This window comes from Brachyhypopomus gauderio, unplaced genomic scaffold (genome assembly GCF_052324685.1).
Source record: "Brachyhypopomus gauderio isolate BG-103 unplaced genomic scaffold, BGAUD_0.2 sc132, whole genome shotgun sequence".
In the NCBI taxonomy this organism is placed as follows: Eukaryota; Metazoa; Chordata; class Actinopteri; order Gymnotiformes; family Hypopomidae; genus Brachyhypopomus; species Brachyhypopomus gauderio.
The window spans coordinates 485,583-509,727 of record NW_027506953.1 but is presented as its reverse complement, the minus strand read 5'-3'; the positions used below and the strand labels follow the sequence as shown (position 1 = coordinate 509,727).

Sequence of the window (24,145 nt, the reverse complement as noted above, 5' to 3'; positions counted from 1 at the left end):
AGTAAAATTAGCAGTGTGGCATCTTAGTAGTCTAACCTTGCTACAACCTTTTGCAGTATGGCTAAAGCCCACCAACTCCATGCCACCCAACATGCTAACAAACTCTTTTCAAACTAGAAATCACAGCCACATTAGAATTATTGACATTAATTCTACACTGACATTAGAATGGAAACATTATTTGACAAGATTCGATTAACCCACACGGTTTCCCTTATTGATGTTTCCGTAGTTTGAATTACTTGCCAATATAATGTTAACATTATTTATAGTGATCCTAGCAGACCTAGCAGTGGAGTGAGCAGGCAAAGTCATTTCACTAGCCTTACTGCAAAGCTCCTCTGACTACATAGTCACTTAACAACATTTAGGCTGCATACCGTAATATACTTCCTCAGGTGGGACGGTGAATTTTGGTATGCAGTGATATAGTTTGTTTTTGGCAAACAAAGCATGCATTTAAAACGAGAGGAATGATTCATCCGTTCAGAAAACTGGAACATTTTGTCGAGATACGGCCATGGGTGCAAAAGAGCATGCCAGGGTTGCCAGCTCTCACGCATTGAGCGTGAGACACACGCATTTGACCGTTTTCACACGCTCTCACGCCACAGTTCAGATATCTCACGCCGAAAAAAAATCCAGTTTATTTACCTCTGATCTATATCTATCAACCACCGGCGATCGCGATATAATACTTAATTTGTGTCCATTTTTCACCGCCCCGGTAACGTTCGCCACCCCCCGATCAACAATTTACACTCGCCACCAAGTCCAGGTTCAAATCACCCTCCAAGCTATCGGGGGAGGGGAGGAGAAATACTATCGGGGGAGGGGAGGAGAGTTGTGTGTGGAAGTAACGAGTAACGAGAGCTGGACAGAAATGTAGTGGAGTGATAAGTACTGTATTTGTTATTCAACTGTAGTGAAGTGAAAGTCATAAGTATTTTTAAAAAAATCAACTTAAGTAAAGTACAAATACTCAAGAACTGCACTTAAGTACAGTACTTAAGTAAATGTACTTCGTTACTGCCCACCTCTGCACGTGACCCCGTAGTATGCTTTGCTTTTGTTTTGTTGCATACTGGACACTGTACTGCATACTACTACGAAGACCAGTATGCAGTATCCAGTATATACTGAGTCCAGTATGCAGTATGTAGTAGGCTATTTCGAACACAGTCATGTTCTACACAGAGCAGACATCTTCCCAGACTTCAGCAGTGAGGTAGTGGGGGGGGGGGGGGGGGGGGGATGACCTGTACGTGGTGTGTGTGGGGGGGGGGGGGGGGGCAGACCTGTACGTGGTGTGAAGAGTGTGTGTGTGTGTGTGTGTGTGTGTGTGTGTGTGTGTGTGTGTGTGTGTGTGTGTGTGTGTGTGGGGTCAGACCTGTACGTGGTGTGAGGAGTGTGTGTGTGTGTGTGGGGTCAGACCTGTACGTGGTGTGAGGAGTGAGTTTGTGTGTGTGGGGTCAGACTTGTACGTGGTGTGAGGAGTGTGTGTGTGGGGTCAGACTTGTACGTGGTGTGAGGAGTGTGTGTGTGTGTGTGTGGGGTCAGACTTGTACGTGGTGTGAGGAGTGTGTGTGTGTGTGTGGGGTCAGACTTGTACGTGGTGTGAGGAGTGTGTGTGTGTGTGTGGGGTCAGACCTGTACGTGGTGTGAGGAGTGAGTGTGTGTGTGTGTGTGTGTGTGGGGTCAGACCTGTACGTGGTGTGAGGAGTGAGTGTGTGTGTGTGTGTGTGTGTGTGTGGGGTCAGACCTGTACGTGGTGTGAGGTGTGTGTGGGGTCAGAGGAGTGTGTGTGTGTGGGGTCAGACCTGTACGTGGTGTGAGGAGTGTACACGTGACGTGCGGGGAACTCCAGCACCTCCTTGGTGGGCCGCACACGCAGGTCTGGGTAGGGCTTCACGTGCAGCAGCTCAGGAGACAAACAGTACGGGGAAGAGTCAGCAGCAGGAGAAATATCAACCTTTAGCTGGGCTAGAGAGAGGGAGGGAGGGAGAGAGGGAGAGGGAGAGAGGGAGAGAGAGAGAAAGAGGGAGAGAGAGGAGGGGGGGGAGAGAGAGAGAGAGGGAGAGGGAGAGAGAGAAAGAGGGAGAGAGAGAGAGAGGGGGGAGAGAGAGGGAGAAACGGAGAATGTAGATTTGAAAAACAGTGATTAAAACAGCTTTATGTACAGGGAATTAAAGAGTCTTACTTGGCATGGTACATGACGGCTGAATGCTTTAAATAGAGAGAGAGAGAGACAGAGAGAAAGAGAGAGAGAGACAGAGAGAGACAGAGAGAGAAAGAGAGAGGGGAGAGCGTGTGAAGGGAACAGAAGGGGGAGGGGCTCCTAAATGAGTGTCTCCACCCCTAAAGGAGGTGGGAGTGGTAGTGTGTACCTGTTACAGGTCTGAGACGCCGTAACACAGACGTCGGCCTCCGCATATCCGCCAGAAACTTGTACAGATCCTCATCACTCAGTCTGTCACCTTCCTGCAGGACGGACACACACACACACACACACACACACACACACACACACACACACACACACACTAATTTATGTAATATCACACACACGGAAAACTGTGATTTGCACTGAATGTCAACTGTCACTGTGATCTCCCTGATAAATTTGGTTTGTGGTTTGTGAGAAGGTTAAAAGGTGTGGAATGAATCTGTCGTGTCTCGCGTTTATAAGCACAAGACTGTGTTACCTGTGGAAGGAACGTCTGTAAGTGTAAAACCAGACAAGCATTTCTAGGGCAGGACAGTCCCGCCTGCACAAACCTGCCGAGTCCTGCGTCACTGAGCAGGCAGGACGAGTCCCGCGGCTGAGCCGGGCGTGTTTGTGCACGTGTGCCAGTCCAACCCGTTACGGCTGGACGAGGAACATGTGATGAGCTGTGGGAGGCAGACTGGCCTGTTTAAAGAAGTTGGTGACGGTGAGCGTGGCCGGACGGAAGTTGGTGAAGCTGCAGAGGTCTTCACCCACGCTCACGCGCTCAGCCCCCCTCTTCTTACGCTCGCTCCACGCGCTCTTGCGTTCTGCAGGAAGGAGAAAGTGGCTGGTCATGGCGTTGGACACACGAGGAGGGCACACGCGGAGGGCTCACGCGGAGGGCTCACGCGGAGGGCCCGGGCGGAGCGGGGACTGACCTGTGTCGGAGTCCGAGTCGGAGCGGTCCAACCCCCCGGCGCTGCTCACGATGTTGAGCAGGTGGATGGCGGTCCATGCGAAGGGCATGCGGAAGCGGCCCAAGCGCCCACACGCCTGCTCCGTCTGCTGACGTAGCTTCTCCAGCTTCTCCTTGTGCTACACACACACGCGCATAGACATGGTTGGGGGGCACACACACACACACACACACACACACACACATCAAGTAATGAAAATAAGACAGACAACCCATTAGGCCAAAATCAACACGGCTCCATTTCTGCTCTGCTGGACCAGGCAGGACGTGCAGACACACCGATACAGTTTATTGGACTTCGATCATTTCAAAACAGAAAAGCAAACACTGCAGCAGGACAAAAATTGAGAAATAACTGGAAAGTAACATGAGCCATGAAGAGCAGACACACCTCAACGCCCCAGTACCAGCACAGGAGAGATGTACACACACACACACACACACACACACACACACACACACACACACACACCGGGAGGCACATGCACACGCATACATGCAAACCCATGCTGCTGCGCACATGCACACACACACACTCGCGCGCACACACTCGCGCGCGCACACTCGCGCGCGCACACACACACACTTACTTTAGTGGAGTCAGATTCCTTCATGACCATATATGGCTCACAGCATTCTCCTATGTCTCCCTGCTGCAAGACTTTCTCCAGCTGAAACATGTACACACACACACACACACACACACACACACACACACGAGTCACACCAAGAACAGTGCCAGTATCTGCTACGAGTGTAACGGTGACCATGCCAACACTGGTGAACAGCAGCTCCAGCTAGCCCACAGCTCCCCCTGGTGGCCATACCTTAATGACCAGGAAGATGTCGGGAGAGGGGTAGGTGATGGAGAAGATGGCAGAGCGTGCCAGGGTGGAGATAGCGGTGTGGGGGGTGTGGGGGCGGAGGAGACTCTTCATCTGGTCAGAGTTCAGGTCAAAGTAGAAGTTCTCTGAAATCTGACAGCAGACACAATGTGGATGTTGATGGAGACACGACTTCCCCTCCACTAAAGGAGGGAACTTCTCAAAGCACCAGGAACAGAACCACTACACACACCTGTACACCTGAGACTCATGAATATTCACGGTATATTCACCTACGCGTATGTGAACCACGTGGACAGAGACATTTAGAGACATTATTACCTTTTTCTTTTCTTTCACATCATACAGGGCCAGACTCCCAAATATCGGTTCAATTTCTATTTCAAACCTGTAAGAAAGAGCAACAGAGCAGGAGATAGTTCATGAGTCCCACAGGACACCGGACACGCTGTGTGTGTGTGGACAGAAGACGGAAGACTAAACTCACTTGAGAGAGAGACACTTCACCATGATCCTCTGGCCTGTGTGTTCCCTTGGCACCTCAGGGAGAGAGCACCTCTCCACTGCCTCATCCTACCACACACACACACACACACACACACACACACTGAAGCAGTGAGCTCCATGACAACAGTGCCATGACAACAGTGTCAGAGTAATGTGTACACAGGCAGCCGCTATGGTACTGAGAGACGACAATAACACGTCAAGCAAGGCAGCTAGAACTGAGAGAGACGATCGTCCAGACAGACGGTTTGGGAAGGTGAAACTCTGTCTGCCCGCTACCGTCAGGTTTGGGACTTAGAATGTCAGTACTTTCATAGAGGAACAGAGAGAAAACACGTGCTATCTGCTTTAAAGCCACACAATCTCCACACACACTACCACACAGGGCAGCGTATCTCCAACCATTCCACAAGAACCAGAGCCAGTCCAGGTTTTACTCTCTCCCAGTCCCTGAATACCAGCTACAGACCACTGAGAGCTGGGTTGGAGCAAAAACATGGGCTGGCTCATGGGCTCCTGAGGCCTGGTTAAGAAACACAGGAGAGATGTTCTCAGCCCAGTCCTGAGGGAGCTGCATCTAGCCCTGGTTTTTGTTTCGTTCTATGTCCTCTAGGGATGTCACGATTCTCTAAATCCTCGATTCGACTGTATTTCCGATTTTAGGGTCACGATTCGATTCGATTCTTGATTTACCTCAGAGAGGCCTATGCCAGTTTTAGATTAGACTATGGCAGGGGTCAGCAACCTATGGCACGCGTGCCACTGTTGGCACGCCGAGACATAATCACTGGCACGTGCCATGCTGGACCAGCATCAGCAAAAAAATTTAATAATAAAAAATCTCAGAGAGCACGATCCTCCAATCGAAATCGCTCCTCAACGCTCTGCACTCAGCTCCCGCCACAGACCCATGTTTAAATTTGTTTAAATAACCGTAATGGCCGCACGGCGCTGCGTGTGACGTAATCCCTGAGATGCGTCATGGCTGGATTATTTATTATGGATTATACTTTCGCGAGTGACTGTAGCACGCGACTCCGCACACCTCGCGCAAACGGCAGAGGCGTTAATATTCTTTGCAGTGTTCTCCGAAACAATATGTGGTAGTATAAAGGAACACCCCTCAAAAACAGGGGAAGGAACATTTACCTGACAAAAATTAATGTTGCATTGTGTTCCAAGTTTGAAAAGTGCTGAGATTTAGGCTAAAGTACTTGAAAATGTTTGAAAGTTTCACAACAAATAGCTGTCTGACTGAACAGTTCTCTTGTATTACGTTAACAAATATGAGCCTCTTGTAATTTCAGGACGAAACATGAGTGAACGTGAAGACATTAAGATTGGGCGTTTTGAAAATAAACAACCATTAAATAATGTGATGAAAAAGCGAATTATTTCGAATCATTACGAGTATATGTATAAATATTTAACTTAATTAGGTGCTTTAAATCCACCTTGTAAAGGTGTATGAGCCCAGAAAACATGACTTGGTTCATTGTGCTGAAGCGCGGTGCGCGCAAAGTTACAAAATTCGAGAGGTGCACGACCGCGCAATTCCCCAGCGCGCACGGGCGGAGCCATCGTGATTACGTCATTTTTGGCGCGTGGACCCTCACGATGTGTCTAGTTTAAACCAGGCTTAAGTTTGCGTAGTGTGGGTGCTTGCGTAGCTTAGAGGGAGGGATCGTCAATCCTCTTTTTGACTTCGAGGCTCGAGATCGTTACATAATTTTGATTGATTTCGATTTAATATCGAAATTGTGACACCCCTAATGTCCTCGTACAACTGAACCAGGAAATCAAGCAATCAGAGCATGACTGACAGGCTCAGGTGCACTGGAGTCCGGAACGGACTGAACGCACAGAAGTACTAGCATCAGGGCGGCCCACCTCGTCCGGCGCCGAGTACAGGGCGAGGAAGTGAGGATGTCGTCCCTGCTGGCGGCTCTCGGCGTTGCGCTGGTCCACGTCCTCCGCGGTGGCCCGGTCCAGCAGGGACGGAAGCAGGACATCGGGGGAGGAGTTCTTCAGGTCGAAGACGCTAGACGCCCAGCTGCCCCGCGGGGTGTCGTCCATGGACACGGACCTCCGCTTAGGATCATCCTAGCACACAGACGGCCGAGCCTTAGGCTGCAGAAATACTGACAACGACCACAGCTGCGGTCGCCTTCACACAGGTGACCTCACCTGGTCGTCCTGCCGGTCAGCAGCGGCAGTCTCGTCCAGCTCAAAGGTCTGCTTGAGGAGGCCGCGCTGACGCTCCCTCTGACGCTCGCTGTTGTGAGGAGTCTGTACGGTGCTGTAGTGCTGGTATCTGGGGGCAGAAGCTCTGGCATCACTACAATAGCCCTACAATAGTGAATGATGACTACCATGGTGTTTACCATTCTGAACCCTGACAAGTGGACCTCGTGGGGTCCTTGGACACGGCCACCCAATTACAAGCAAGAATCATAACTGGTCAGGAAGAGTGCACCAATCACTGAAGAAGGAAAACACAAATGAAAGTGTGCTGGGGTGGGGGAGGGGCCATGCAGGGAACAGCCACACCCACCGTCTCTGGATGATCAGCCAGTGGTCGGTGTAGACTCCCACAGCATCTCGAACTCTACTGTCCAGCGTACTGGAGGAAAACACACAGGTCTCAACCAACATCAAACCTCCTCCATCATTTTAATAGAGTACTGCGTTGTGCCTGTGTGTGTCCGTTTGCACACACATACTCTTCCTCAGGCAGCGCTGGCTCCAGTGTGTGTGTGTGTGTGTGTGTGTGTGTGTACACACATACTCCTCCTCAGGCAGCGCTGGCTCCAGTGTGTGTGTGTGTGTGTGTGTGTGTGTGTGTGTGTGTGTGTGTGTGTGTGTGTACACATACTCCTCCTCAGGCAGCGCTGTCTCCAGTGTGCTACACTCTCTCTCCTGCAGGATGAGCTGCAGGTCATCGCTGGGGAACTCCAACAGCTGACGGAGCGGCCCGGGCTCAGTGGGGTGGCTACTCACATACTCCTCATAGTCTACTGGCTCCACCACCTCCGTCAGGGGCACCTGGATGAGGATCACACACACACACACACACACACACACACACACACACGCACACAGACACACACGTGGAAGGGTGGGGCCCAAGGGTTGCACACGGCTCAAGGGATTAGGACGGTGACAGATAGGACAGCAGCATGAGAGGATCCACCAGCCTTAGTAGCAGATCCTCAGTAGTGGATCCTCCAAAAGATCCCCACCAGACCCGGTACTGGATCCTCAAAAGGATCAGTCCCAGTACTAGATCCCCAGAAAGGATCTGCCAGTCTCAGGACTGAATCCTCAGAAAAGATGAGCCAGTCTAAGTACTGAAAATCACTCATCTCTCACTCTCACCCAGCACATCCACTGCTAGCCAAGTCAGGGTGGAGTCTCAGTGCCGCCTCCACCCGTCTGCCTGGCTGGGGCGGCAGGACGAGCCCTTTCTTAGGAGGGTTTCTTCTCCTCCTTTGCCCTCAGAGGTCCTATTACTTTTCATTTTGATTTAAAGTTCCTTTGGTTTCAACTCTTCCTACGAGTGCAAAGGGAAGTCAAACTAAATCCTTGCCGCTATGCTGAGGTGTGAAGCTGGTTTTTCCTCATTTTTTTCTGATTTAATATTGCATACACCTTTCTAATAATTACATGCTTATACTGTTGCTAAAACAACAAACCTAATGGTGACCTAAGAGTTTTGCACAATACTTTATGCAATAAAAAGTGTAATACATACGTACATAAATGTGTGTGTAGTTACATACAAGTAATTCCTGTTTTCCAACTATCTAAGCACAGTCCTAAACCAAAACCTCACTTCTGTATGAAAATGATCCCTTTCTATAAAACAGCTTTGTGTGTAAAAAAAAAAAAAAAAAAAAAAAAAAAAAAAAAAAAAAAGTTACCTCCACTTTTCTCTGGTTTCCTCACATTGTGGGTTTTGTATATTTTTAGGACAAAAGGTCCTGACAACACAGACAGACACACTCACACACTCTTACACAGCCCTACACACACCTTTACTACCCAGATACACACACACAAACACTCAAGCCTTTGGGCTGCTACAGGTATGTGAGAAGTTGGTTGGGGGTGGAAAACAGAGAGGCTGACGGGGGCAGAAGGGAGAGTGATTGTGGTTTGTTAAGATTACCACTTCCCCTTTCTGACTCCGCACATAAACCTACAACTCAACTGGTATGGGGAAGAACCCCCCCCCCTCCCCCCTGAAACACACACACACACACACACACACACACACTCACGCACACGCACTCACGCACATGCACTCACGCACCTGCTGATGAACTCCAGCTCGTTTTTTGGACATCTGAGGAGAGCCATACTCTCTAGATACCTGCTTCCGCACCTCTGCAGCTATGGTCCTGATAGAGAGACAGGAGAGAGAGATAGAGACAGGAGAGAGAGAGAGAGAGAGAGAGAGAGAGAGAGAGAGTAAATGAATGTAAAGAGAGAGAGAGAGAGAGAGAGAGAGAGAGAGAGAGAGAGAGAGAGAGAGACGAGTGATGGTCGTTGCCATAGGAACATCCATTTATGGTTCAAATTCAACAGTCCCTCTAACTGGACCCCAACGGGCTGAACCTGACCCTCTTGCAGCACTCACGCCAGTCCTGCTCAACACAAATGGATCTGTCCCAACCTCCAAACACCATGAGTTAGCGGGCAATCAAGCCATGGAGGATGTGACCCTTTGTCCCTGTGAGAAATCTAGAAACCGAATACGGATGTGACGGTACTAAAACGTTCCAGACAAAGCAGCGTACAAAGAAATACATGGACCTGTTTTCACACAGTCTGTAAGTCCTTCCAGAAGAGCTAGAATGGATTTAATGGAAGTACATTTCTCACTTTGGGTGGAAGAGGGAAACGATGTCTATGCCAAAGCCCAAAGATCCGGACAGGACGGCTCCCCCTTCCTGTATCCTGTGCTTAGACAATGAACTCGGCGTCAGCAACAGGCAGATAGCTGGTGCTGCTCAGATGAAAACCCACCACTAAAACAACTACAATAAATGTACTTCATAAAAACAACGGCTGTTAAGACATACAAAATAAAACTCATACAGGAAGAAGAAAAACCTTCATCCCCAATCCAAATTGCAGCCACAACACGGGATACTGGAATTGCTGTTAAGTATTTATGAGTGATGAGATTTCAGTGTGATTTTCACTCAGAGTTCACCTACATGGTAAAACGAGTGTTCAGTCCTGTATCAGACTCTTGCAGGCAGAGTTGGCCTACTCCACTGACTACTGAACTACTCCACTAGTGAACTACTCCACTAGTGAACTACTGAACTACCAAACTACTGCACTACTGAACTACTCCACTAGCCACTGAACATCGCTTGGCAGCTCCCGTAAAGACTTTATTAACGTTTGGGAAGTTTCCTTAGAGACAACACCGAGGCTGAGAGAGCGCGCGGGTATAATCCCGGCTCCAGACCGGAAGTGGCAGTAAGATGAAGGTTCTGACGGGTCTGCGCAGACGGAGCGGACCTGCGGCTGCGTTAGGCGGACACACTCACGTTAACCCTGGACACCGTGAGCTGCTAGCTGCCCAACCTTCAACACCTGGACCTCCAAATACAATGATCAACGGACTTAACGGAACACATGTTGATATTTTGTCGGCCATTAAAAGTATGTTGCTAGACCTCGACAGTACAGTCCACCCAGCTTCACCTCACCAACACACACACACACACACACACACACACACACAACTTTCCCAGATACTGCGATCATCCTGCTGCGAGCTCTATCCTGGCTAATACAGGCTGTTAAATGACTAAATCTTTTTTGACATAGGAAAATAAACCAATTTCAGATCAATCAGGAGTCTTTCTGTAACCGAAACAAAAGGTCCACCCGAGCCGGACCGTCGCGGCTGTCCTGTCGGTTATTCCGACCTAACGACCAGTGTGCAGAATTACACCCTTATCTGTTATCTCTCGTTAAATGTGCACAGAAGACCGTACGGACCTGTTAATCTTGTGAGCAAACGCTCTTCGCTCGCTCGTCAGCGATGCCATCCAAGCCTGCCTGTCCTCCGAAACTCTCTTATAACTTGGATTAATTGTCGTGTGTTACTTGGACATTGCTTCCTTGTGTCCGGAATAGTGCGTACCGGCTCCCCCTAGCGGTTAGGAGACAACACGACCAAGCACAAGGTCTCACCAAACCGGTTCTATTGACGCACCTGCCTTTGGACCTTAGCCAAAACGATTAAAACGTGACTGAGTACCGTTACAGACGAATGCTGGGAAGAACGGAAATAAATGATTCCTTCAACGGCCAAATACCTAATTTACTTAGTTTGAAACCCGTCGTACAGATTTGAAATCAATGCTACTGGCACCTGTATCGCCTTTCCAGTGTTATTTCCATTGGTGAAACATTTTGAAGAAATGAGCCATTTTTGTCAATTGTGATTTTTTACACCCCAATCGAAATTTGTCCTCCGCTTTTAACCCATCTGTGCAGTTAGAACACACACACCCAGAGCGGTGGGCAGCCCTAGCCCGGCGCCCGGGGAGCAGTTGGGGTTAGGTGCCTTGCTCAAGGGCACCTCAGTCATGGCCTGTCTGGGAATCGAACCCACAACCCTCCAATCACAAGACCAGTTCCCTAACCACCAGGCCATAACAGTCAGCTGTAGTCATAAAGTGCACCACGTTAAAATGGTCATAAGGTAAATCTCGCAGTGTTTTGGAGTATAGCCATTTACTAAAAGGTATATTCATCCAAGCCTTGAACCTTCAGGCATGAAACTCATAAATACAATGAACTTCACAAACCTGTAAATACAGGTAACAATTTCTGGCCACCAGGGGGCAATGTACACCACAAGTGTTTGTGATGGAAAGCCATCCAGCCTGAAAAGGCGGTGTCCAGACATGATTCAACCAAACCACCTATTGTGCTATGCATTGTGCATATTTCAGAACGATATCTCTCATATTTCCCTTCAACATTGTGAATAATTAGATCATCCATCCACAGCAATGTACAATCCATTAATACACACTTGAGCTCTTCTGAAGGACAATGTTGGATTTGTCCTGTGACTTTATTCATCTGGTGCTTGAGGGACACAAATTATAGCCTGTAGAGTCAAACAAAAATATTTTTGTTATGTTCTATAAAATATAATCTCTGCATGTCAGACCTTCTTAATATAACATTTACTCCCCTCCTATAATTAAATGGGCTTTGAGGTTTTCATCAGCCTGGTTGTTTGTGAGAGAAGAGAGGCATTTGGGACCAGAGGGTGAGACTCCCCTCCCCTCTGTGCTCTGTGCTGTTAGGGGCTCCCCTCTCCCTGGCTGAGTTCAACCTCACCAGCCACCTGTGGCTCGGTCCTCCAGGGTGGGCCATCTGTTCAGCACCACGGAGAGCTGCTACACCTCCTTCTGTAGGTTGCCCACACCTTCTGTAACCAGCACCCACCTGACAGAATATGTAGCTGGGTGGGTGTGTGTGTGTGTGTGTGTGTTCAGGCCTGTGCATGCATGTGTGTTTCAGGTGTATGCAGCACTGATTACCCTCGCCTAGGTAATATGAGTAAGTCTGGGAGAGGCTATGATCTGTTGGAGGGAAACAGAGGAAGAGAGAGAATGAGACAGAGAGAAGAGAAAAAGAACAGAGAGAAAAACAGAGAGAAGGAGAGATGTGCCATCTTTGAGGGCATTTTCATGTTCCCAGTGCCCATGCCTACAGGCTGGTCCAGGGGCCGTACTAATGAAGATAAATGAATCTCTCTTCCACTTTCCATCGAGCCTCTTCTGCACAAGTGATGCATCACCGCACCTAATGCAAAAGACCCCAGCATCACCCTCTGAACAGGAGTGGCTTGGAATAAATCCCATTACCTCTGTGTGGCGCACTGCATTCTGCCGGCATGAGATTGAGCTGATTTTCTTGGCGTCAGCATATTGAGATTCATGTGATGTCCATATCGTCTGTAATAGAATGCATCAAGGTTTGTGATTTTGAAGGATAGCTTGTGCTCAACCTGGAAGGGACCGTGTCGTAGATGTAATGGATTCTCATTGAGGCTATTATGTTAGGATATTACCGCATTGCGGCTATAAGAAAACTCATATATGTAAAGGCTCAGTGGTTGGGCACACAAGCTTAGAGAAACCCTGTAAACCCAGCCACACACGCGCCTGTCTGTACACAGCCAGCCTCACTGAAGCCTCATCTGTTTAGAGAAACATGTCAGGTACACATTACCCCTGCAAAAGCCTCATGTAATTGGCTCACTGCATGCAGGTAGCATACATCATATCCTGCCTTTTTTGTCTCCATAGCTCCTCTCCTCTCCCCTTTTCCTCTCCTTATATCTCCACTCATCTCAATCCTCTCCTCTCCCCTCTTTTCCTCTCCCCTTTTCCTCTCCTTATATCTCCACTCATCTCAATCCTCTCCTCTCCCCTCTTTTCCTCTCCTCTTTTCCTCTCTCCTCTTTTTTCCTCTCTTTCTCTTTTCCTCTCTTGCCTCCCTTCCGTTCTTCGACCAGGCCCCATTGTTCTACTACCCCTCCCCCTGTGCAGAGAGCAACCCCCCCACCCCCCCCCCCCCCCCCCGCTGCATCACGAAAGAACAAAAGCAAGAGTGTCAGCCCCCACCCTCCAGATCCCTCTCACACCCCAGCCCCCACCCTCCAGATCCCTCTCACACCCCAGCCCCCACCTACCTCCAGATGGGGCTGCCTTTCCCTTTTCTTTTCTTTTTTTACAGGGTTCCTTTGAACCCCAAGAGTCCTCCAAAATGGATGTGACCCCCACCCTCCCTGTTCCTCAGCTGCCCGTCATCCACCTGCTCACACACGCCACGCGCCTCCATCTAAAGCATCGCCTCCCCCACCCGGCTTCACCCTCCCCGCCCCTCACAGGATGGCCACGCTCACACCGTTAACCCCTTACTGGCGGTGGCCCAGCTCCAGGACACGAATACTAGTGCCAACAAAGGCTGTTTACGACACGGCACCAACCCCAGAGGAAAGAGGAGAGAGGCAGAAATGAACCGCATGAAAACAGCTCGCAATGATACTCAACCAAAACTCAATTAAAGAGACCATCAGGAGAGAAGACAGGACAAGGACATCGCTTGTTATTAAAGCGCTAGGACATGATCGTAGTGACAACAAAAGTCCTCATTTTACAGGCTCCTAATCCCAGAGGGGCAAAAGAACCTCATCATAGATGAATATGTAAAATGTCAAGGAAATGTTGAAATGGCTTAGAAAAACCCACAGTTAAATAAAGGTTCATTACGAGACAATAGCACTTCCTGAAAGAGTACACACACACACACACACACACACACACACACACACACACACACACACACACACACACAGACACACACACACACACACATCTAATCAACATGTGCTTTGGAGAACACTTCCATTCTAAACGATGGTCTCTTGGAGACATTCGTCATCAGAGAGCGGCGGGTCAGAAGACCGGTCCGGTCAGGGCTACACCACCTGAGGTGGAGGGGGCGTCATGCGGGTGCAGGGGCATCGTCATGGCGCAGCCTTGGGACATGCCCCTCCCCCTTCCTTCAACAGCCCCACCCCTGCTCGGAGCCTCCAGGGAGGTGGGCGGAGGAAAGGGCAGCATCTGTCACTACACAGCTGTCCATCACATAATGGAGTTTGCAGTGTGCGTGATGGGGCTAATGTCCACCCAAAGTGTTCAAATCTGGTTAATCACTCCACAAGGCCCACGCTGCCTGTTTGTCCTCTAGGGTTACTGCATCTCCTGTAGGAGCAGGAGAAACTTCACCGAGCGATGACGAGGGTTGTACTGTACACATCGCCACATAACATGCACAGAACCTGAAGGACCCCGGTGAAAGATTTCAACTCCTGAGGTGAAACCCTCATGTGTGAGTGTTGTAGAAGCATAGCGGATCTCCACGGTGAAGTGCAGGTCACGCCAGAGCAAACATCGCCTGCTATCTGTGAGTGAGGGGCAGGGTACTCAGGTGAACTCTGGGAGACCAGTGCTGTAGGTTTCTGGGGGAATTCAGGCACAATTCTGGGCCCTCTGTGGCGCACTGTGTTAGCCACTGATTCAGTTTTTATTTTAACTAGTCACATATGTTGCTTTTTTTCTGAAAAAAACACCTCTGCCAGAAAGACAGTAATGTTCCAGATCTAAAACACTCCAAATTTATGTCACAAGTAAAAAAGTATTTGTATTTAAAAATAATTGTTGAATGTTAAATGCATATAAGATGGCCTAATTCTTCCCAATACAACACCTGTTTCTTTCCATTAATGGCTGTAGGTAGTTATGTTGACACTGGTACTCAAAAAACCCTATAAAGGAACCTCACTGGGTGACATAATTGCTAAAAATATCATTATATAAAAGGTCTCTATGAATACACAGGAGACAAGACAGCCAAAGTGTCTGCGTGATGTCCGTAAACCTGAAAGGTCTTTAAAATAAACTTTGTTTAAAAAAACTCAGAGCCGAACATAGTGGAAGTAACAGAAAAAAGAAGCAGTTTGGAGACTTTCTGTGGCCTTATCAAGACCAACGTGTGCCTCCAGCCCCTTCTCCGCGTTGCTTCCTCTGGTTAACGGGAGGGCCTGGTTGTGCTCACCCTGCTCAGTGGACAGACTGGGAGCCCTGACCCTCTCTCCGCATCTGGGACCAGGAGAGGGGCGGCGTCTCCCATCAGAGACCAGCAAAAAAAGGGAGACAATATCACTCCATCTGTCACAAGCGCCCTTGTCTGATCTCACGTGACATATGGCTCACGACTAAATCACAGCACACATTCCTCCCATGTGCGTGCTATTATGTCTGTAGATGGTGAAACAAATGGATCGTTTTGGCTGCTGCACCTCTGGTGTGCTCTCTCAGGTCCATGTAAACCCTTTCATGGGACAGATTTGTTGGACACATCATCTGTTGTCTGTGCCTCTAGATTGTCTCCATGGTTCAAATATGTTACAGTACAAAAGCCTGTTTAGACCAGGTATGTTTTATTCAGCCAAGCTAAAATGAATAACCAACAAGTCCATTGTTATGTAACGTTAGACTGTATGCTTTAAAACTCTTTAAACATATTTCAATGAACAATACATGCCTACCACACATTTAGCTACCACTGCCCATCCTTATGGTTTCTTCCATTAGAGGGGTGCTTACCACGGAGCTGCATGGTTCTCCCCTCCCCCAGGAGTGCAGCGAGCTTTCAGAGAGGCAGGTAGTGCTTCAATCTCACTCAAGCTCATTCATATTTAATTCTGCCAGAGTTTCCGGCCAGACTAATGTGTTATTGATTGCATGTCTCCTATTACTGCAGAGGGAGAGAAGAAAGGAGAGGGGGAAAAAGAGGTGGATGAGTGAGTGGAACAGACTGAAAAAGTACAGAGGGAGGGGGGAGAGGGTGATGAGAGGGGGGAGGGGGGGCGAGAAGGTGGAGAAGCTGCAATGGGATGTGAGCTGAAGAAGGATTTTAGTAGGGGGGGATATTATCCATGAGGCCTGAATGTCATACTGGTGTTGTAACGTATACGGAGGCGCATGTGTACCTGATCACCACCCCCCACCCTCCACACACACACACACACACACACACACACACACAGACTCACAGTCCCACCCCACAGACTCACACCTCCCCATAGACTCACCCTCCCACCTCCACCCCGTGCACTCTCTGCCACTCTCTCACTCTTGTATTTTTAGAGCTGGGTCTTTGCACGGCTGTTGGTGGGCTGGGCACGGAGTCTAAAAGTGTGCGAACATGCTGAGGTGTAATTAAAGGTGCGGAGGCAGACATGGACGAGAGAGTCTTACACCTCCCACCTCACCGGCCCCACCAGCACTCTGCCACACACGCACCTGCACAAGAGACGGAAAGAAAAATGAGAAAGAGAGAAACTGGGAAGAAAGAGAGACCACACACTACCTCACACACCCCACTACACCACCACACACACCATTACAACACATACACCACACACACAACCTCACATACCACACAACACCACCTCACACACCCCACTATACCACCACAGACACCACTTCACCACCACACACACCACTACACCACCACACACACCACTACACCATCGCACTATACACACATACACACACACAACACATTACACCATTTACATTTACATTCAGGGCATTTAGCAGACGCTCTTATCCAGAGCGACTTAAAAAGTGCTTTGCATCTGTTCAAAAAATACATCCTAGATATTAGCACAGATAGGTCAGAGTTCAAGACACTTTGAGGAATCAATGCCAATACCAGTATTGTAAATAAACACAGACTCAAACAACAGGAATTAAAAACTGATACCTAGAAGTGTAAATAACCGTAGACAGATAAACATACAATGTAAAGAACAAGGACAAGTGTTATCTGTGGAGTTAGTGCTCATTTAAATAACAAACAGGTGAGTCCTCATTCTACGTTTGAATACAAGAGACTCTGCAGTCCGAGCAGCTAATGGAAGATCGTTCCACCATCTTGCAGCCAGGACAGAGAATAGCCCGGAGTTTTGTCTTCCGTGAGACTTTAAGCATGGAGTTTCAAGTCGAGCCATACTTGAGGTTTGGAATGCTCGTGATAGGGATTGGGCTTTCACCATGATCATCATGTAGGGAGGACCTGGTCCATTTTTGACTTTGTAGGCAAGCATCAAGGTTTTAGATCTGATGTGAGTAGCTACTGGAAGCCAGAGAAGAGAACGCAGCAGTAGAGTGATGTGTGAACTTTGGGTCTGGATTGAAGACCAGTCAAGCTGCTGCATTCTGAATCAATGAAGCAGACCCGCAAGTAGGAAGTTGCAGTAGTCCAGCTTTGAGATGACGAGAGACTACACACGCACCAGGGAAGCATCCTGTGAGAGGTCATTATGTGGGTTTGGGGTTCCTGGAAGGTACAGAAGCTCAGTGTTGCTAGGGTTGAGCTTCAGTTGGTAAGCAGTCATCCATGAAGCAATATCTGCCAAGCATGCGGAGATATGGCCAGAAACCTGTCAGAATATGGGAAGGAGAGAATTGGGTGTGTCATCAGCATAGCAATGATGAGAAGAAATGATGTCAACAAGAAAATTAGTATATGAAGAAAAGAGAAGAGAAGAGAAGAGGGCCTAGGACTGAGCCTTGGTGCACTCCAGTGGAGAATTTACATGGATTCGGTGTAAATCTTCTCCATGTTACCTGATATGACTGGAACCATTTCCAAGCAGAGTCAATCACACTGAGGCTAGAAAGAGCAGAGAGGAAGATGTTGTGGTTAACTGTGTCAAAGGCTGCAGAAAGATCCAAGAAAATGAAAACTGATGGCACCGTATTAGCCTTGGCAGCACAAAACGTCTCAGTGACTGCATGAGGACCTTTTCTGTTGAGTGTGTCCATTTGAATCAAGACTGATTGGGATCATGGAGTTGGTTCTGGGCGAGGAAAAGAGATAATTTATCATAAATTGCTTGTTCCAGAGATTTTGATAGAAAAGAGAGTAGTGATACCGATCTGTAGGACTGATACCGGTCTGTAGTTGCTCACTGTCAAGTATTGCCTTCTTAAGGATTGGTAGCATCCTGGCTGTCTTGAACTCAGTAGGTTGATGTCCTGAGTTGTTGATGATGGTTGTAGTAAATGGACAGAGATTGAAATCTTTTGGAACAGAGTGGAAGGAATTGGATCTAGCAGTCAGGTAGTAAGACTGCTGAAAGTCAGGAGCTGATGGATCTTGTCTGAGGAAAGACGAGAGAAAGAACAGACACCGCCACACACACCACCACACACCACTACACCACCACACACCCCACTACACTACCACACACCATTACACCACCCCACCCCACACCTCACCATCACACACCACCACACACCACTACACCACCACACACCCCACTACACTACCACACACCATTGCACGACCACACACCCCACTACACCACCACACACCATTACACCACCCCACCCCACACCTCACCATCACACACCAGCACACACCACTACACCACCACACACCCCACTACACTACCACACACCATTACACCACCCCACCCCACACCTCACCATCACACACCACCACACACCACTACACCACCACACACCCCACTACACTACCACACACCATTGCACGATCACACACCCCACTACACCACCACACACCATTACACCACCCCACCCCACACCTCACCATCACACACCACCACACACCACTACACCACCATACACCACTACACCACCACACACCCCACTACACCATCAAACACCCCACTATACCACCACACACCCCACTATACCACCACACTGTCCTGTGTATGAGGGAGATCAATACACACACGTGTGTGTTTAATGAGGCTCCGTGGCTGATGGGCTCCATGCATGGTAACCACAGATCTCTTCACGTTAACAAAACGAACAAGTCCATACTAACACATACTAACACACATACTCATTATTACATTTCACACCCAGTTCTAGACCCCCACCAACACACACATGTGCATACATACATACACACACACACACACACACACACACAAACACACACACACACCCACACACAAACACACACACACTCACACAAATGCACACACACACACACGCACACACACACACACACACACACACACACACACACACACACACACACACACACACACACACACACATACACACACGCACACACACGTGCACGCTCCCCCAGACATGTGGTGTATACAGTACTGCCTGAATGCTTTCATTAGATTTACAATTAGATATGAACTCATTCATACACACACACACACAAATGCACACACACACACACACACACACACACACACACACACACACACACACACACACACACACACACACACACACAGACACACACACACAAACACACACACACACACACACACACCCAGGCCTGGAAAACAGAACAGAATCAATAAGTAAAAGATGACAAGAGGCGTCTAGTTGAGCTGCTTCCTCCCACCTGCCTGTCTGGTCTAATAATAGTCCACAGACAACATGGAGAGGCAGAAGAAGAGAGAAAAACACAGACACATACGCAAAAGCACACACACACACACACACACACACACACACACACACACACACACACACACACACACACACACACACACACACATACACACACACACACACACACACACACACACACACACACACACAGAAACACACAGACACACAGACACACAAACACACACACAGACACTCAGACACTCAGACACATGTACACAGACATACAGGCATACAGACACACAGACACACAAACAGACATACAGAAATACAGACACACACACACACACACACACACACACACAGAGAGAGAGAGAGAGAGAGAGAGAGAGAGAGAGAGAGAGAGAGAGAGAGAGAGAGAGAGAGAGAGAGAGAGAGAGAGAGCAAGAGGAATGCCAAGCAACACACACAAGGGTGAATTTGAGAAACATCCATTATTCACGAAACAGCCCAAAACAAGCAGTGGAGTGGGTCCGGTTCTGGAGCCCAGCCAGGAGCAGTGGAGGGGGAAGGGGATCTGGTTCTGGAGCCCAGCCGGAGCAGTAGTGGGGGGTGTAGGACATTTCTGGAGCTGAACTCAGGAGCCATGGTGGGGGAGGGGCTGGTTCTGGAGTTGAGCCACCACCGTCATGAGGAGGTGTGGTTCTGGTTCTGGAGCCAAACAAGGAAGCTGCAGGTAACACCTGCGTCCTGCCATGGAGAAGACAGAGACAGAGTGGGGGGGGGGGGGGGGGGGGGAGAGGATTACACACCCCACACTACTATACAGATAACTCACCCCACACTACTGTACAGATAACTCACCCCACACGACTACACAGATAACTCACCCCACACTACTGTACAGATAACTCACCCCACACTACTGTACAGATAACTCACCCCACACGACTACACAGATAACTCACCCCACACTACTGTACAGATAACTCACCCCACACGACTACACAGATAACTCACCCCACACTATTGTACAGATAACTCACCCTACACAACTACACAGATAACTCACCCCACACTATTATACAGATAACACTCCCCACACTACTATACAGATAACTCACCCCACACTACTGTACAGATAACTCACCCCACACGACTATACAGATATCTCACCCAACACTACTATACAGATAACACACCCCACACTACTATACAGATAACACACCCCACACTATTATACAGATAACACACCCCACACTACTGTCCAGATAACACTCCCCACACTACTATACAGATAACTCACCCCACACTACTGTACAGATAACTCACCCCACACGACTATACAGATAACACACCCCACACAACTATACAGATAACACACCCCACACTACTATACAGATAACACACCCCACACAACTATACAGATAACACACCCCACACTACTATACAGATAACACACCCCACACAACTATACAGATAACACACCCCACACTACTATACAGATAACACACCCCACACAACTATACAGATAACACACCCCACACTACTATACAGTCAGATAACACATGCTGCTCTACAATATGTTCAGATAACACACCCCACGCTACAATATAGCTACCAAACTCTCATACATGATGACACCATACAAACGCTGACACATGAAACTAGAAGCAGGAACCATTTCATCATCCATCTGTCACTACCATCGTCACCGTGGCTACCATCATCACTGGGGTAAAAAAAAAAAGCTTTAATATTGTTTGATCAAACAAAACAATAAAAGCACCAGATGTTTGATGTATTTTGAAGTTGACTATCATTGGCCAAACATGTTCATTGTGAATGGTTTTCACGAATCTAAGTGACAAGTATCTTTTATCACGTAAATGCTAATGCACGTACTTGACCAAGCCTCTGAAATGAGTGCATACCATGTGACAAATGACTATCGTTACAGAGCTCTGGTTCAGACCCTCCAGATGACGCCATGGAACAGCTGATCACATTAAGCCCCACAAGCTCCATTAAATAATGAAGCATGCCAAGTTCTGTATCAGTCTCCACAAATACAGCACTTTCAAATGAAATAGTTGATACTGTAAATACTATCTTGGGTGATGTCAGTATAGCACAACACATAATTAGTATTTAAGAGAAAGAAAGGTGCCTGGTTATAAATGTGTCTTTTGGGTCAAGGCTGCATCGAGAGGAACAGAGAGCAGGTCCCTGCAGTCCCAGTAGTCCCAGTAGTCCCAGCAGTCTGTCCAGTTCACCCAGTATACTGCACTGTGTGGCTTTACAAAATGTTTTCATGCAACTCATTATGAGTCTGTTCACATCAAATGCTTGTTCATATAGACTGGTAAAGGACAGAGAAAGACAGAGGAGAGGTGCGTGGCCAACATGGCGGTTGAAAGTGCCATTAGACAGCCGTCGGGCCTCTTATGGCTTAATGGCCGCAGGAACAAAAGAGGCGGGGCTGCTAATCTGCTCTTATGGAGGCCCTGAACATCACAAATAATCAGCCAAAATGACAGCCAGGGCTTCAAGCAACTGCCATGCTTGAACCTGTGAATCGCCGCACTGAATAGGTGCTTCAGATGCCCTCTTACCTCTGGGCTGGCTTCAGAAGGCCCCCCCCCCCCCCCCCACCACACCCCTGGCAGACAGAGACTTTAATGAGTGTCCACAATTAGGCTTGTTTATTCACGCTAAAGAGGAGCGAGAGGCAGAGAGAGAGAGAGGGGGGGGGAGAGAAAAAGAGAGGGAGAGTGAGAGAGATAGAGAGAGAGAGAGGGAGCGAGAGAGAGAAATGGGGGAGGCTAAGAGTGAACAACGCCTGAGTCCATTGTAGCTCCCTCAAGCACACACACACACACACACACACACACACACACACACACACACACACACACACACACACACACACACACACACCTTTCACCACTGTTTGGGGTCTCATAAACACACAAGATGCCCAATCGTGTAAATGCATGCCTGGTACAGTGTGGAGACAGTAAAGGGTTGATGGGTGTGGTTGGGGTGTGGGTAGGTGAGGTTGGGGTGTGGGTAGGTGTGGTTGGGGTGTAGGTAGGTGAGGTTGAGGTGTGGGTAGGTGAGGTTGAGGTGTGGGTAGGTAAGGTTGGGGTGTGGGTAGGTGTGGATAGGTGAGGTTGGGGTGTGGTAGATGTGGGTAGGTGAGGTTGGGATGTGGTAGATGTGGTTGGGGTGTTAAGGGGGGGGTTAAGACAGACTGACAGCATTAGTCTTATTAACGCTTAACAAGAGCTTTCCTCATGAATAATTCATCACTACTAATATCATCCAAGCTCTGCAGGCTGCTTACGCAAGACAATTATGTAAAAAATCAGACAGGGCCGCATGGACAGGGACAGGCCTACAGGACAGGAACTGAGAGGAAGAGAGAAATGGAGAGGAAGAGTGTGACAGAGAGAGGATGATGGGGGAGGGGAGAAGGTGAGAGGGATAGTGTGAGAGAGAGAATGAGAAGGAGAGAAAATGAGGGAGGAAAAGAAAGAGTGACAGACAGAGAGAGATGTAGAGAGAAAGCTAGAGAAACAGGTGACGATCCAGACAATTAGCAGTTAAGATCAAGGGTTAGGGTTAGGGTTGGGGTTGGGATTAGGGTGAAGTTTAGGATTAAGGTTAGGGTTAAGGTTAGAGTTAGATCTGGGGTTAGGGTTAGGGTTGGAGTTAAGGTTAGAGTTAGGTCTGGGGTTGGGATTAGGGTTGGGGTTGGGATTAGGGTCAAAGCAGACTCACTAGAGAACATTGATTCTCTCACCTCCATGTGCCTACACTACTAACCTGGAAGTCAACAAATGGTCAAGCCAAACCAATCTCACTGATATGACCAGGCCAAACACATCTGACCAGGCCCCATCTCAGCATGGTCTGCTCAGCCCAGACTCACGTTCAGGGGAGCACATGTTCTCAGTGCTGTCTACATGTGAAGCAGCATTTCAACGTGGCTTTTAAATTGCAGTGCATGTGCATGTTCACCAAAGAACTGCCAGCAGGGGTGCAATTACTTACTTTCTGAGGTGTATGCAAACATACTATCGGCGCCCCCCGAACGAAAGTTGTTGACGGGGGGGGGGGGGGGGGGTGTCGAACGTAAGATGGACACAAATTTTTATTTGTAAAGTATTATATCTCATCGATTTGGCACCCCCTCTAGTGCAGCGCCCCTATGCGTTGCATACGCTGCATGCCCCCTTTTTGCGCCACTGACTGCCAGCAATGCCACACACACACACACACACACAAAATATTCACACACATTTGAACCATGCTTGTATGAAGATGTTCAAATCATCATTGTAATCTTCCCAGTCTCTGTCATCATCATCACTCAGGAACACTTCCTTCACATGCAGCCCGAGGTTCGGCCCTGGTGGGGGTCTGGCCAGAAATAGGTCGTTTGTCACGCATCATGTCCCGGGGCTGGGAATGCATTATAGATGAGACCAAACAGCCAGTCTCGGTACGCCCCCACCTCTCAGGGAGAGGCAGGGGACACTGGGGGTGGTGTGGGGGGATTGGAGGGGTCTTTGGCAGACGACAGCTA

General features: G+C 48.5%; 1 protein-coding gene across 2 annotated transcripts in view; it reads right to left on the bottom strand.

The window, feature by feature from the left end:
• Positions 1-15,897, bottom strand: part of LOC143499401 (dedicator of cytokinesis protein 6-like) — a 20,108-nt gene extending 4,211 nt beyond the window's left edge. The window contains exons 1-14 of one of the 2 annotated variants that reach the window (XM_076994029.1): positions 15,760-15,897; positions 8,853-8,940; positions 7,413-7,582; positions 7,092-7,160; positions 6,725-6,851; positions 6,428-6,640; positions 4,518-4,603; positions 4,352-4,418; positions 4,013-4,162; positions 3,776-3,856; positions 3,148-3,304; positions 2,908-3,036; positions 2,388-2,477; positions 1,821-1,983 (exon numbers count right to left, since the gene is read on the bottom strand). In XM_076994029.1, the coding sequence (XP_076850144.1) occupies positions 1,821-1,983; positions 2,388-2,477; positions 2,908-3,036; positions 3,148-3,304; positions 3,776-3,856; positions 4,013-4,162; positions 4,352-4,418; positions 4,518-4,603; positions 6,428-6,640; positions 6,725-6,851; positions 7,092-7,160; positions 7,413-7,582; positions 8,853-8,940; positions 15,760-15,845 (1,676 nt within the window). In that variant the 5' untranslated portion in view covers positions 15,846-15,897. Of the gene's footprint in view, positions 1-1,820; positions 1,984-2,387; positions 2,478-2,907; positions 3,037-3,147; positions 3,305-3,775; positions 3,857-4,012; positions 4,163-4,351; positions 4,419-4,517; positions 4,604-6,427; positions 6,641-6,724; positions 6,852-7,091; positions 7,161-7,412; positions 7,583-8,852; positions 8,941-10,561; positions 10,721-15,759 lie in introns of those variants that run through there. The other variant, XM_076994030.1, reaches the window with a different exon arrangement.
• Positions 15,898-24,145: the final 8,248 nt, after the last annotated feature.